The sequence below is a fragment of the Dendropsophus ebraccatus genome, chromosome 8, assembly GCF_027789765.1.
Source record: "Dendropsophus ebraccatus isolate aDenEbr1 chromosome 8, aDenEbr1.pat, whole genome shotgun sequence".
Lineage (NCBI taxonomy): Eukaryota > Metazoa > Chordata > Amphibia > Anura > Hylidae > Dendropsophus > Dendropsophus ebraccatus.
The window spans coordinates 9,454,575-9,468,545 of record NC_091461.1 but is presented as its reverse complement, the minus strand read 5'-3'; the positions used below and the strand labels follow the sequence as shown (position 1 = coordinate 9,468,545).

At 41.8% G+C, this 13,971-nt stretch overlaps 1 protein-coding gene across 1 annotated transcript in view; it reads right to left on the bottom strand.

Moving 5' to 3' along the window:
* LOC138799957 (guanylate cyclase 2G-like) overlaps positions 1-13,971 on the bottom strand; it is a 38,506-nt gene that overhangs the window by 12,440 nt on the left and 12,095 nt on the right. The window contains exons 11-18 of the mRNA XM_069981763.1: positions 13,059-13,163; positions 6,865-6,936; positions 6,489-6,657; positions 5,503-5,658; positions 5,241-5,418; positions 4,703-4,843; positions 2,306-2,498; positions 1,518-1,692 (exon numbers count right to left, since the gene is read on the bottom strand). Coding sequence (XP_069837864.1) covers positions 1,518-1,692; positions 2,306-2,498; positions 4,703-4,843; positions 5,241-5,418; positions 5,503-5,658; positions 6,489-6,657; positions 6,865-6,936; positions 13,059-13,163 — 1,189 coding nt within the window. The remainder of the gene's footprint in view (positions 1-1,517; positions 1,693-2,305; positions 2,499-4,702; positions 4,844-5,240; positions 5,419-5,502; positions 5,659-6,488; positions 6,658-6,864; positions 6,937-13,058; positions 13,164-13,971) is intronic.

Here is a 13,971-nt window from a genome sequence, read left to right as displayed (position 1 = left end):
GGTGAGGTGCCATAATTATGGTTAGGGAGAGAGCAGGTAGGGACAGCAGTAGAGAAAGCGCGTAGGGTCAGTTTAAACTTAGGGTTAGAGATAGGGGGAGAGTAGGGTAAGATAGTAAGGGATAGTTTATAAATTTCTGGTACCCGGTCTGCCATCCTCCGATCCTGGTGGAGGGCTGGTGCATGCCACTTTAGATTTTTGTTTTGTTTTTCTGGTCAGCAGTAGGTATAAAGGGCTTACAGGCTACCGAACTTGGGCCTTATTATAATTGTGTATAATATTGTTCTGTTATGTTATTATGGTGTGCTATGTTTATGTTAATATATGTCTGTGATAAGTGTTGGCAGGGTTATGGCTGAATAAGCCATGTGAGCTTTATGGACATAATAGTCATTGTATATATTGTATATATGAGGGGATACAGAATAGGTTGGGAGGGGGGATATGGGGGGCGGGGTCTGTGGGAAGGTGTGGGCTGAATGGAGCTGACACCAAAAATGGACTGAACTTTGACTCCATGAACTGAGCTCACACTGGGGTCTAGGGGAAGGTGGAGGGGCACGTGGGTAATAGATAGAATTGTTGTGTGGTTTGTTTCGCTGTTACTGGTGTTTAGTTCCCTTTTTAGTTTTTCAGGGCAGCCGGGCCCGAGTGTTGTACTGGAATAACCAGTTAGTTAGTTAGTATTTTATTTTTATACTGATATATGTTATATGCTTTCTTTTGGTTAGGCCTGGATGGCTTTCATTTTCAGTTCATGTATAGTTATTGTTTGTAGTATCAGGTGGTCGTGTGTTGGTCTAGAGGTGGTTGTATGTGTGTGTTTATGTTTTGTTTATTTACTATAACCCAGGTTTGGGAGTTTTTTTTTTTAGCCAGGGTGGCTTCTCTTTAGTTATGATTACAGCCGAGGATGGCTTTGTAGTTTAAGTTTTATGGCTTATTTTGCCTGGATTGAAAACATTTTTATTTATTTATTTTATTTATTTATTTATTTATTTTTGTTAAGTAGGAATGCTGGGCTGGCTTGGTGGCAAAAGGTTAAAGATTTCATTTTGCTTTATACTATTACAATGGTTTATCATTATTATTTGTTATTTATGTAATTTACTGTTATGTTTAAGTTATGGCCAGATATGCCCTGTTTGTTAATTTTTCTATTTTTCTAATAAAAGAATTACAGGATGTAACTCAGGATCAGTAATGTAATGTATGTACACAGTGACCCCACCAGCAGAATAGTGAGTGCAGCTCTGGAGTATAATACAGGATGTAACTCAGGATCAGTAATGTAATGTATGTACACAGTGACCTCATCAGCAGAATAGTGAGTGCAGCTCTGCAGTATAATACAGGATGTAACTCAGGATCAGTAATGTAATGTATGTACACAGTGACCCCACCAGCAGAATAGTGAGTGCAGCTCTGGAGTATAATACAGGATACATTTTCCACTGTATATACATGGTGCCTCCACTTATGATATAGACAGGAAGCCGCAGATATCGGTCCCATACCTGTGTTGAGGCCGATCCGCAGCTTCAGCTTCTCCTCTGGTTTATGTTGGATTCTGAAGGTCAGCATGGCGCTGAGGAAGTGTAGAGACATGGTCGCAATTTCTTCCACATGACTGAGCCCATTGCGGATGGGGAGACCACTGGCAACCATGTAAGCATCTCCAATAGTTTCCACCTGTAAACAATATTACATTTTATTGCATGTGTCAGTGGCGCCATCATGTGGCCACATAGCGAACTGCAACTCTTAACATGATCAGAGGTTATCCAGCGAAAATCTTTTTCTTTCAAATAAACTGGTGTCAAAAAGTTATATAGATCAGTAATTTACTTTTACTTACAAATATCCAGTGTTCCAGTACTTATCAGCTGCATTATGTCCTGCAAGAAGTGGTGTATTCCCTCGAGTCTGACACAGTGCTCTCTGCTACCACCTCTCTCCATGTCAGGAACTGTCCAGAGCAGGAGAGGTTTTCTATAGGGATTTGCTGCTGCTCTGGACAGTTCCTGACATGGACAGAGGTGGCAGCAGAGAGCACTGTGTCAGACTGAAGAGAATACACCACTTCCTGTAGGACATACAGCAGCTGATAAGTACTGGAAGACTGGAGATTTTTTTTTATAAAAGTAAATTACAAGTCTCTGGCACTTTCTGGCACCAGTTGATGTAAAAGAAAGTTTCGTCAGCTGTGTGAGCTCTGGGGCAGCACCGCTGGTATATACCTAATATACAATGAGTATTATAACAGCCTGCATAATAAATGGCACGGCCAGCTCTCCCATCTTACCTTGTACACATCATACGCTTTGATAATCTCATCGAACAAGCTGTACAAGTCATTGAGTAAACCCACAACCTGGAGCGGAGAGCTGGACGAGCAGAGGGTGGTGAACCCCACAATGTCCGAGAAGAAGATGGTCACCGAGCTGAAGCTCTCCGGCTCCACCGATTTACCGGACATCAGCTGCTCCGCAACTAAGCTGAAGAAGAAGAATACACGGTGAGATAGTAATCAATAGTCCAGGTGATTTTAAGAAACTTTGTAATTGGGTTTATTAGGCAAATCTGCCATTATCTGCATTCAGAAAGACTTTCCCCAGGTCCCCCCCTCTTTCTCATTCACTGCTCATTATCAGGAAATCTCGACTCTTTTACATCAGACGTGCCCTGTGTAACCTATGGAGAGGGGAGGGGGAGGAGGGAGATTAGTCGCCAGCAGAGAGCAGAGAACAAAGGATTACACAGCGGGACCTGTGTGAAAGCCGGTATTAAGAGGTCAGAGAGTTCAGTACTGACTTCAGAGGAGATAGCCTGGTGATGTAGTTGTAAATTAACTCTTTCTTGTCCTGTTTTGGTGCCTCATCTCCCTCCACCCCTCCCCTCTCCATATAGAACTATGAAGACAGGGGGGAGAGCTTCAAACTGCTTTTTCATGATAAAAATGCATTTTTTGGCTAATAAACTCAATAAAAAAGTTACTTAAAATCACCTGTACTATTGATTTCTGCATAAAAAAAAAAAAATGAAACAACAGCGACACTTTAAGTAAACTATACAATGGAAGATGCTAGATGCAATTTATAACTAAGTCACTTTTACCAAGAGTTTCATAAAAAAAAAAATGAAAACCCTTTTTAGTTAATGTTATGTCAATGGAGGAAAGAGAATCTATTATTAAACAGTTTCATAAAACTACTTGGTATTATACTGCGGAGGTGTTTTTGTTTCTTTTTTTTTTCTTTATTCCCCTTTCCTTAGAGATAATACTTATGTTTGCTATTTTTCTGTTTTATTTATGTGATACTCAGCTATGTATGTATCCCTTACATTGTACATATACAGTGGTGCCTTGGATTAAGAGCATAATTCGTTCCGGGACAGTGCTTGTAATCCAAATCCACAAATCAGCAAATTTTCCCATAAGAAATCATTGAAATGTAGACAATTGGTTCCACACCCCAAAAATCATTTTATAATCATTATAGCAGCAGTGTGTATAGCTGAGTGTGAGTGCAAGCACATTATAGCAGCAGTGTGTATAGCTGAGTGTGAGTGCAAGCACATTATAGCAGCAGTGTGTATAGCTGAGTGTGAGTGCAGGAACATTATAGCAGGAATGGAGAGGATGGGAAACACAAGGACTGACAGAGACTGCAGGGAGCATGAAGGAATGAGCAGGGCAGATGTGGACACAGTATAGCAGCACTCTCTGTCCAGGGAGAGAGGGATTGCAGCTATAAAGAGATTACACCCACAGTCCTGTCCCCTGATGTAAGCCCCAGCCTGAAGTGGATCTGCTATAAATTGGAAGGTGAGAGAGACTTCCTGGGGCAGAGTACAGTGCTGTAGACCCCGCTATGCAGGCCATGCCCCTCCCCCATTTACGCTCCCACCCAATACCAGGAGCTCTTAAACCAAAGCAATGCTTTTAAACCAAGTCACAATTTTGAAAAACTGTGAGCTCTTCTTGCAAAACGCTCTTAAACCAAGTTACTCTTAAACCAAGGTACCACTGTACTTTGGTTCATATATTACTAAAAAAAAATCAATAAATTATATTTGAAAAAAAATAAAAGTTAATCAACATGTTATATGAAGCTGGAACTGGTGCCATTAATTATCCTGCAAAAAAATGAGCCCTCGTGCCTAAACCAATGGGAAAACATAAAAGGTATGGATCTTGGGAAGAGATGTGTCTTAAGGGTTAACCAGAGGGCAGAGAACAATGTTTACAAACAGAAGCCAAATATTGTTACATATTGTTACAAATGTATCCGCATAGAGACAACAACAGGTTTATTACAGGGCAGGAGACTGTTAGTGCGGGGGGGGCTCTGCTCACACTGTATCTCAGTACAACGGCCCAGAAGATTCTACTTTATTCCTCATAAAACAGGCCCATAGAAGTTCACACATGGCCGTTTTATGGCTGAAAAAAATACCTGAAGATGGCCTTTTTTTTTAATACTGTGTTCCATGGACCAGTGCGTTTGAAGAAAAAAATGCCAGAAAAGAAATATATAAAAAAAAATAAAATAGAAATACTGCCATCTAGTGGTGAATGGTGTGTATAGCAGCTGATCTACTTCAGTGAAATAAAAGCCATCTTGATCTTGATTCAGCTCACAATATCATGACCCCTGGATGGCTGAGGAGTGAGTGGATCTGTGGATGTAAAGCTGACCTTGGTAACATGGTGGACAGCAGCTTCTCAGTCTTCTTCTTCTCAGCTATCAGCTGTACCGTCCTCTCCTCTACAACGTCCTCTAGGTGATTGGCGTATTTCTCCAGCTTGTTCACCATATTGTCCAAGATGCTGACATGTCTGCACAGATAGAAGTATCACCAGAATAATCCTCTTCTGTTCTCCTATCATATCATTTTCTTAAGTATAGTTACCTACAGAGCTGCACTCACAATTCTGCAGGTTTCCTATTTGTAATAAGGCTATGGGTTCTCACATATGGTTTACTATATCCATACAGCAGTTTGTTCCTAAAGAGTAGCTCTCCAGCTGTTGCATAACTACAACTCCCATCATGCACTGACAGTTTCAGATAGGAGTTGTAGTTTACAGCAGTTGTGGGGGAAAACGTCTGTGCAGCAAGCTCTGTCTTGATACAAAACCCTCCCACAATACAAATCATCGACATTTTCAGATGATGTTCCTGTGGCTTGTATGATGCACACTATATAGTGTCCCCCCAAATTCTCAGACTCACCCCTCTGGGCTGGCTCCTCTTAGGCTCCTCTTTATAGAGACGAAGGACGGTCGGCGATCCGGGTTCTCATCCCAGCACATTCTCAGCATGGCGATGATCCGCTCATTACATTTCTCCACAGATAAGGACGGTCTCAGTGGGACAGTCGCATTGGGTTCTTTAATTTTGTGGATAATTTCTGCAATTAATATATCGGTAAATATTTTGGGAATGTCCAAAAGTGAACAAGTCCTTTAAGTCTCACCCAACAAAAAGACTTTACCTTGTGGTTCCATGTTCAGGTCCTGGTAAGGTCCATCCTCATGGTCGTATATCAGCTCTCTCATAATTATAGCAAAACTGTAGACATCTCCTTTCTGGGTGCCCCGGAAGGGGAATCGTTCCATGCGAAGGAGCTCAGGGGCCGTCCAGTACAGATCTATTTGGGGGACAAACATTGCATTACATGAGTCATGGGGGGATGTAAGTGAAGGCAGGAGTTCTCATAGGATAGAGCTCACAGCCATGATGATAGGCACACATGCTAGAACCCGCCAGCAACCTCAAAATTCCCTAACATACAGTGATTGTATCCTGTATAATACTCCAGAGCTGCACTCACTATTCTGCTGGTGGGGTCACTGTGTACATACATTACATTACTGATCCTGAGTTACATCCTGTATTATACTCCAGAGCTGCACTCACTATTCTGCTGGTGGGGTCACTGTGTACATACATTACATTACTGATCCTGAGTTACATCCTGTAATTATACTCCAGAGCTGCACTCACTATTCTGCTGGTGGGTCACTGTGTACATACATTACATTACTGATCCTGAGTTACATCCTGTATTATACCCCAGAGCTGCACTCACTATTCTGCTGGTGGGGTCACTGTGTACATACATTACATTACTGATCCTGAGTTACATCCTGTATTATACCCCTGAGCTGCACTCACTATTCTGCTGGTGGGGTCACTGTGTACATACATTACATTACTGATCCTGAGTTACATCCTGTATTATACCCCAGAGCTGCACTCACTATTCTGCTGGTGGGGTCACTGTGTACATACATTACATTACTGATCCTGAGTTACATCCTGTATTATACCCCAGAGCTGCACTCATTCTGCTGGTGGGGTCACTGTGTACGTACATTACATTGCTGATCCTTAGTTCCATCCTATATTATCCTCCAGAGCTGCACTCACTATTCTGCTGCTGTGGTCACTGTGTATGTACATTGTTTCACTTCTTACCAGAATAGTAGATGTTCTTAGCAGTGAGGTCTCTATAGGTTGTGCCATATTTGAATTCCCATAAAGCAAAGCCAGAGAGTTTCACTTGCATCCGACCATCCACCAGGCAATGTGTGGGCTTCAGATTTCCATGGGAGATGAGGGGGCTGTTATGTAGAAATCCCAAACCCTGTAATAAGCAGAACGGATCCATGATCAGATAATAGATGTATACATACATGTGATCCTGCTACACTGCACTGTGGGAGATGATTCTTTATCACTCTGGAAAACCGAATGCTGTATACACTACATCATCCACAATGCAGCGCAGCAGAGATTGATGTACTTCATGCATATACAGAATAATGTCAGGGGGGGATCTCACTATACTCACATTGACAATGTCATGGGCGAAAGAAAGCTTGAAGACCCAGTCCAGCTCGATATCTGTATTCTGCAACACATCCTGACAATTAATAGAAGATGAGAAATCTTATCATAATATCATCTATCTATCTACCTATCTATCTATCTCCTATCTATCTATCTATCTATCTATCTCCTATCTATCTATCTATCTATCTATCTCCTATCTATCTATCTCCTATCTATCTATCTATCTATCTATCTATCTATCTATCTATCTATCTCCTATCTATCTATCTATCTATCTATCTATCTATCTATCTATCTCCTATCTATCTATCTATCTATCTATCTATCATCTATCTATCTATCTATCTATCTATCTATCTATCTATCTCCTATCTATTATCTATCTATCTATTAATCTATCATCTATCTATCTATCATCTATCTATCTATCTATCTATCTATCTATCTATCTATCTCATATCTATCTATCTATCTATCTATCTATCTATCTCCTATCTATTATCTATCTATCTAACTATCTATCTATCTCCTATCTATCTATCTATCTATCTATCTATCTATCTCCTATCTATCTATCTCCTATCTATCTCCTATCTATCTATCTATCTATCTATCTATCTATCTATCTATCTATCTCCTATCTATCTATCTCCTATCCATCTATCTATTTCCTATCTATCTCCTATCTATCTATCTATTTATCTATCATCTATCTATCTATCTATCTATCTATCTATCTATCTATCTATCTCCTATCTATTATCTATCTATCTATTAATCTATCATCTATCTATCTATCTATCTATCTATCTATCTATCTATCTCATATCTATCTATCTATCTATCTATCTATCTATCTATCTATCTATCTATCTCCTATCTATTATCTATCTATCTAACTATCTATCTATCTCCTATCTATCTATCTATCTATCTATCTATCTATCTATCTATCTCCTATCTATCTATCTCCTATCTATCTCCTATCTATCTATCTATCTATCTATCTATCTATCTATCTATCTATCTATCTATCTATCTATCTCCTATCTATCTATCTCCTATCTATCTATCTATCTATCTATCTATCTATCTCCTATCTATCTATCTATCTATCTATCTATCTAAATGTAGAAAAGTCCACAGCACTCCAGATGTATGCCAAAATCGTGAGGTGACCTCACGATTTTGGCATACATCTGGAGTGCTGTGGACTTTTCTACATTTATCTACGTTCGGTCAGTGGTCTCTGACCTGGATCTGCTGGCACCCGCTACTACCTGCAGGCAAAGTGCTGCTGGAACTATTTTATTTGTATCTATCTATCTATCTCTCTATCTCCTATCTATCTATCTATCTATCTATCTATCTATCTATCTATCTATCTCCTATCTATCTCCTACCTATCTATCTATCTATCTATCTATCTATCTATATATCTCCTATCTATCTCCTATCTATCTATCTATCTATCTATCTATCTATCTATCAAATCAAATCAAAAAAGCTTTATTGGCAGGTCCAAGTTACACATTAGCATTGCCAAAGCATGGGGAGAATAGGGGGTTGAGGAAATGGGATTCACCCGGGGTCGGTGTACAGGGGTTCATGATGCATCATGGTGGTAGGGGGGTTACATTCAGGGTCGGGGTATCGGAGTCCATGATGTATCACGCTCCTCTCTATGGCAGGCAGTGACGTATTGTGCCACTATCTATCTCCTATCTATCTATCTATCTATCTATCTATCTCCTATCTATCTATCTATCTATCTATCTATCTATCTATCTCCTATCTATCTATCTATCTATCTATCTATCTATCTATCTATCTATCTCCTATCTATCTATCTATCTATCTATCTATCTATCTCCTATCTATCTATCTCCTATCTATCTATCTATCTCCTATCTATCTCCTATCTATCTATCTATCTATCTATCTATCTATTTATCTATCTCCTATCTATCTATCCATCTCCTATCTATCTATCTATCTATCTATCTATCTATCTATCTATCTATCTATCTATCTATCCATCTCCTTTCTATCTATCTCCTATCTATCTATCTATCTATCTATCTATCTATCTCTTATCTATCTATCTATCTATCTATCTATCTCCTATCTATCTAGCATCTCTATCTATCTATCTATCTATCTCTCTCTCTCTCTCTCTATCTATCTATCTATCTATCTATCTATCTATCTATCTATCTATCTCCTATCTATCTATCTATCTCCTATCATCTATCTATCTATCTATCTATCTATCTATCTATCTATCTATCTATCTATCTATCTCCTATCTATCTATCTATCTATCTATCTATCTAACAAAACACAACAATCACTGAACTCAGGGAGAACAGCGAAAAATTCCAATGGAGTACTCATTTACGAGTCTCCATTGATTGTCCCATACAAAATTAAAATATGCAAAAAAGGGGTCCGTGGAGCCTCAGTTACGAGTCTCAAAACACGGGAATAGCCAGATATCCCTCTCTCCAGAGAAGGAAGCCCATTGCCAAGGGGTGCCTCCTAGTGGGAAGAGCACCAAACCACCCTGATACGTAGTCCCTCAGGTCCTCACTCTGTTGCGAGCTTTAGGATCTAAATAGGGAAACACCAGGGTGGCCCCTGTGAGTCAAAGTCTAACTCTGTGGTGAGTATAACGACATAAGACAAGGGTTACCAAGGCTAGGCATCCATCCACAGACTGCAGTTTCAGGGTTTTTGCCCCTCGTCAGTGTGGAGCAGGATTCTGGCTACTGGGGCAATGATAAATAGACCAACAAAACACAACAATCACTGAACTCAGGGAGAACAGCGAAAAATTCCAATGGAGTACTCATTTACGAGTCTCCATTGATTGTCCCATACAAGATTAAAATATGCAAAAAAGGGGTCCGTGGAGCCTCAGTTACGAGTCTCAAAACACGGGAATAGCCAGATATCCCTCTCTCCAGAGTTTCCCTATTTAGGTCCTAAAGCTCGCAACAGAGTGAGGACCTGAGGGACTACGTATCAGGGTGGTTTGGTGCTCTCCCCACTAGGAGGCACCCCTTGGCAATGGGCTTCCTTCTCTGGAGAGAGGGATATCTGGCTATTCCCGTGTTTTGAGACTCGTAACTGAGGCTCCACGGACCCCTTTTTTGCATATCTATCTATCTATCTATCTCCTATCTATCTAGCATCTCTATCTATCTATCTATCTATCTATCTATCTATCTATCTATCTATCTATCTATCTCCTATCTATCTATCTCCTATCTATCTATCTATCTATCTATCTATCTATCTATCTATCTATCTCCTATCTATCTATCTCCTATCTATCTATCTATCTATCTATCTATCTATCTATCTATCTATCTATCTATCTCCTATCTATCTAGCATCTCTATCTATCTATCTATCTATCTATCTATCTATCTAGCATCTCTATCTATCTATCTATCTATCTATCTATCTATCTATCTATCTATCTATCTCCTATCTATCTATCTATCTCCTATCTATCTATCTATCTATCTATCTATCTATCTATCTATCTATCTCCTATCTATCTATCTATCTATCTATCTATCTATCAAAACACAAATACCGCAGCACTCAGTGAAGATTCCTGGCCCGGTGCCGTAGCTCACACCCCGATCCACGGGTGTCTATATAAATATTCAAAAAGTAACCGCAGCACACAGGACTTTGGTGAAAAATAAATCTGTATTGGTGATTAATCCATACAAACACACGGAAAAAGTAAGCGACGTTTCGACGTCTCAATGACGTCTTTCTCAAGCCAGTGAATACATTTCCAAGCAAACATGTGATTTATATATCCTGTGCAAAGCAATTAATGACGTGTTCATTTCACACACATGATATTCAAATTAGCTAGCCAAATTATGCCATATAAGATCATGCCTGAAATGCTACTTGAACTATGCAGTTCTGTCCATTAGCGCAGTTGCTGACACATCTTAGTATGATGAATACATTTTAACAGAGAACAATAATATTGATTTTGATATATTTGTTATGAGTTATAATGATACTAATACAAATTTTCATTATTTCATTACTTCAGATTAAACTATTGGAAAGCCTATCACTCGGAGCAGAATAAGTGACAACTCAGAAGTAGTGAAACGGCAGCATCAACATCTATTAACACCCCGAGACATTATGGATCCTGGCTAGTACTTACGAGACATCTATGGTCTGAACAATCACCTACACCGTTGAGCCCCCACAGACATCCGCGGACATCCCACGAATGGATCATCAGAGACGGTGGATACTGTCTTAGTGGGCGCTGTCCACCGTACAACACGGGAGAACGGATGAATGTGTTAATAGGTCGGTCTCACGGTACATTATAAGCTACTATACACTCCAATCATGTTTACCCCTGACGTCACTGGTTACTCTAGCAACAGGACGCTACATCTCTGGTGGTGCAATCTAAGATGGCCGTGCGTTCCACCTACGGCGTGCGGTTCAAGTATCCATTTCCTGGTTGATGCTGCTGATCACGACGTATGAGGGAATCACAACTGCTCCGATATGTTTTTCATTTTGTATATTTGTATATAATTGTGTTGACCATTATGAATTCTTATATAAGATATATTCACTTTGTCACTTTGGAACTTGTTGTTCCCTTATTATTTATATATATTTATTCACGCTAGCTAATTTGAATATCATGTGTGTGAAATGAACACGTCATTAATTGCTTTGCACAGGATATATAAATCACATGTTTGCTTGGAAATGTATTCACTGGCTTGAGAAAGACGTCATTGAGACGTCGAAACGTCGCTTACTTTTTCCGTGTGTTTGTATGGATTAATCACCAATACAGATTTATTTTTCACCAAAGTCCTGTGTGCTGCGGTTACTTTTTGAATATCTATCTATCTATCTATCTATCTATCTATCTATCTCCTATCTATCTATCTATCTCCTATCTATCTAGCATCTCTATCTATCTATCTAACTATATATATTGCATAAATCGCCCACAGCACTTCGATATTAGCAAAACAAACGTGATTGTATTGCATAGTGAAGTAGCACAGCAAAGTGTCAAAACACTTGAAAAAGACGATGGAGGTCGTTGAAACGTTGCTATTTTGACACTTTGCTGTGCTGCTTCACTATGCAATACAATCACGTTTGTTTTGCTAATATCGGAGTGCTGTGGGCAATTTATGCAATATTCAAGGTGAAGTCTTGGTTGTGACTACCTACTGGCACCCCCCATGTGTTTACAAGTAGTGCTGCTCCAAGATACAAAGTATCTACCTATCTATCTATTATCTATCTATTTCATTTCTATCCCAGGAAAGCATCACTTGCATATCCTCTCCTGCCCTGCAGTGGCCCCTCCCTCTCTCAGCTTCTTCCCCTCCCTCTCTTAGCTCCTTCTCCTCTCCTGCCCTGCAGTGGCCCCTCCCTCTCTCAGCTTCTTCTCCTCTCCTGCCTTGCAGTAGCCCCTCCCTATCACATCTTCTCCTCCTCTCCTGCCTTCCAGTGGGCCCTCCCTCCCTCAGCTCCTCCCCCTCCATCTCTCAGCCCCTCCTCCTCTCCTGCCTTGCACTGGCCCCTCCCTCTCTCAGCCCCTTCTCCTCTCCTGCCTTGCAGTGACCCCTCCCTCTCTTAGCTTCTCCTCCACTCCGGCCTTGCAGTGGCCCCTCCCTCTCTCAGCTCCTCCTCCTCTCCTGCCTTGCAGTGGCCCCTCCCTCTCTCAGCCCCTCCTTCTCTCCTGCCTTGCAGTGGCCCCTCCCTCTCTCAGCTCCTCCTCCTCTCCGGCCTTGCAGTGGACCCTCCCTCTATTAGCTCCTCCCCCTCTCCAGCCTTGCAGTGGCCCCTCCCTCTCTTAGCTCCTCCTTCTCTCCTGCCTTGCAGTGGGCCCTCCCTCTCACATCTTCTCCTCCTCTCCTGCCTTGCAGTGGCCCCTCCCTCTCTCAGCCCCTCCTTCTCTCCTGCCTTGCAGTGGCCCCTCCCTCTCTTAGCTCCTCCTCCTCTCAGGCCTTGCAGTGGCCCCTCCCTCTCTTAGCTCCTCCTCCTTTCCGGCCTTGCAGTGGCCCCTCCCTCTCTCAGCTCCTCCTGGCAGTTGGTCAGGATTAAGGAGCCTCTGCAGGATCCCTTTCTCCTCTGCGTCCTGTGTATTCGGTCTCTCACCTTCAGACTCCCCTTCTTGCAGTATTGGGTCACGATGCAAACATTGGGGGGTTCAATGCAGACACCAAAGATGGTGATCAGGTTCTCATGCTTCAGCTCCCGGATCTGCAATGTGATGGACACGGTTTTAGAATCTTTAAACAACTTTTCACACAGCAGCAGTAACACTGCCAGGATTGCATATAGTATAGTATATAGAGTGCATATAGTATATATAGCGGATATAGTATAGTATATATATAGTGTATATAGTATAGTATATATAGTGCATATAGTATAGTATATAGAGTGCATATAGTATAGTATATAGAGTGCATATAGTATAGTATATAGAGTGCATATAGTATAGTATATAGAGTGCATATAGTATAGTATATATAGCGGATATAGTATAGTCAGTGGCGTAACTACCGTGGTCGCGGGGGTCGCCGCCGCGACCGGGCCCGCCACAAAGGGGGGCCCGCGGGGCCCTCAGGGCCCCACAAGGCCCTCCCGATCAATCACTCTTGTGACCGCAAGCATTGTTTTGCTTGCGGTCACAAGAGTCCGACTCCGTCTTCCCCCGGCTGCTGCGCAGCTGCCGGGGGTGTCGCGTCTTATCCCCGGCAGCGCACGCATCCCAGAGCTCCCTGCGCGCCTTGGGCCCTGACTTCCGGTTCCGGCGCACAGGGAGCTCTGGGATGCGTGCGCTGCCGGGGATAAGACGCGACACCCCCAGCAGCTGCGCAGCAGCCGGGGACAGACCGAAGGAGTGAGGATCAACGTGGGAGCGCGATGTCAGGTGAGTTAAGTTTTGTTTTGTTTTTTATCAGCCTGCAGGGTGGGGGGAAAGAGGGGGGCATCTATGAGGGTGGGGGGGGGGGAAAGAGGGGGGCATCTATGAGGGTGGGGGGGGGAAAGAGGGGGGCATCTA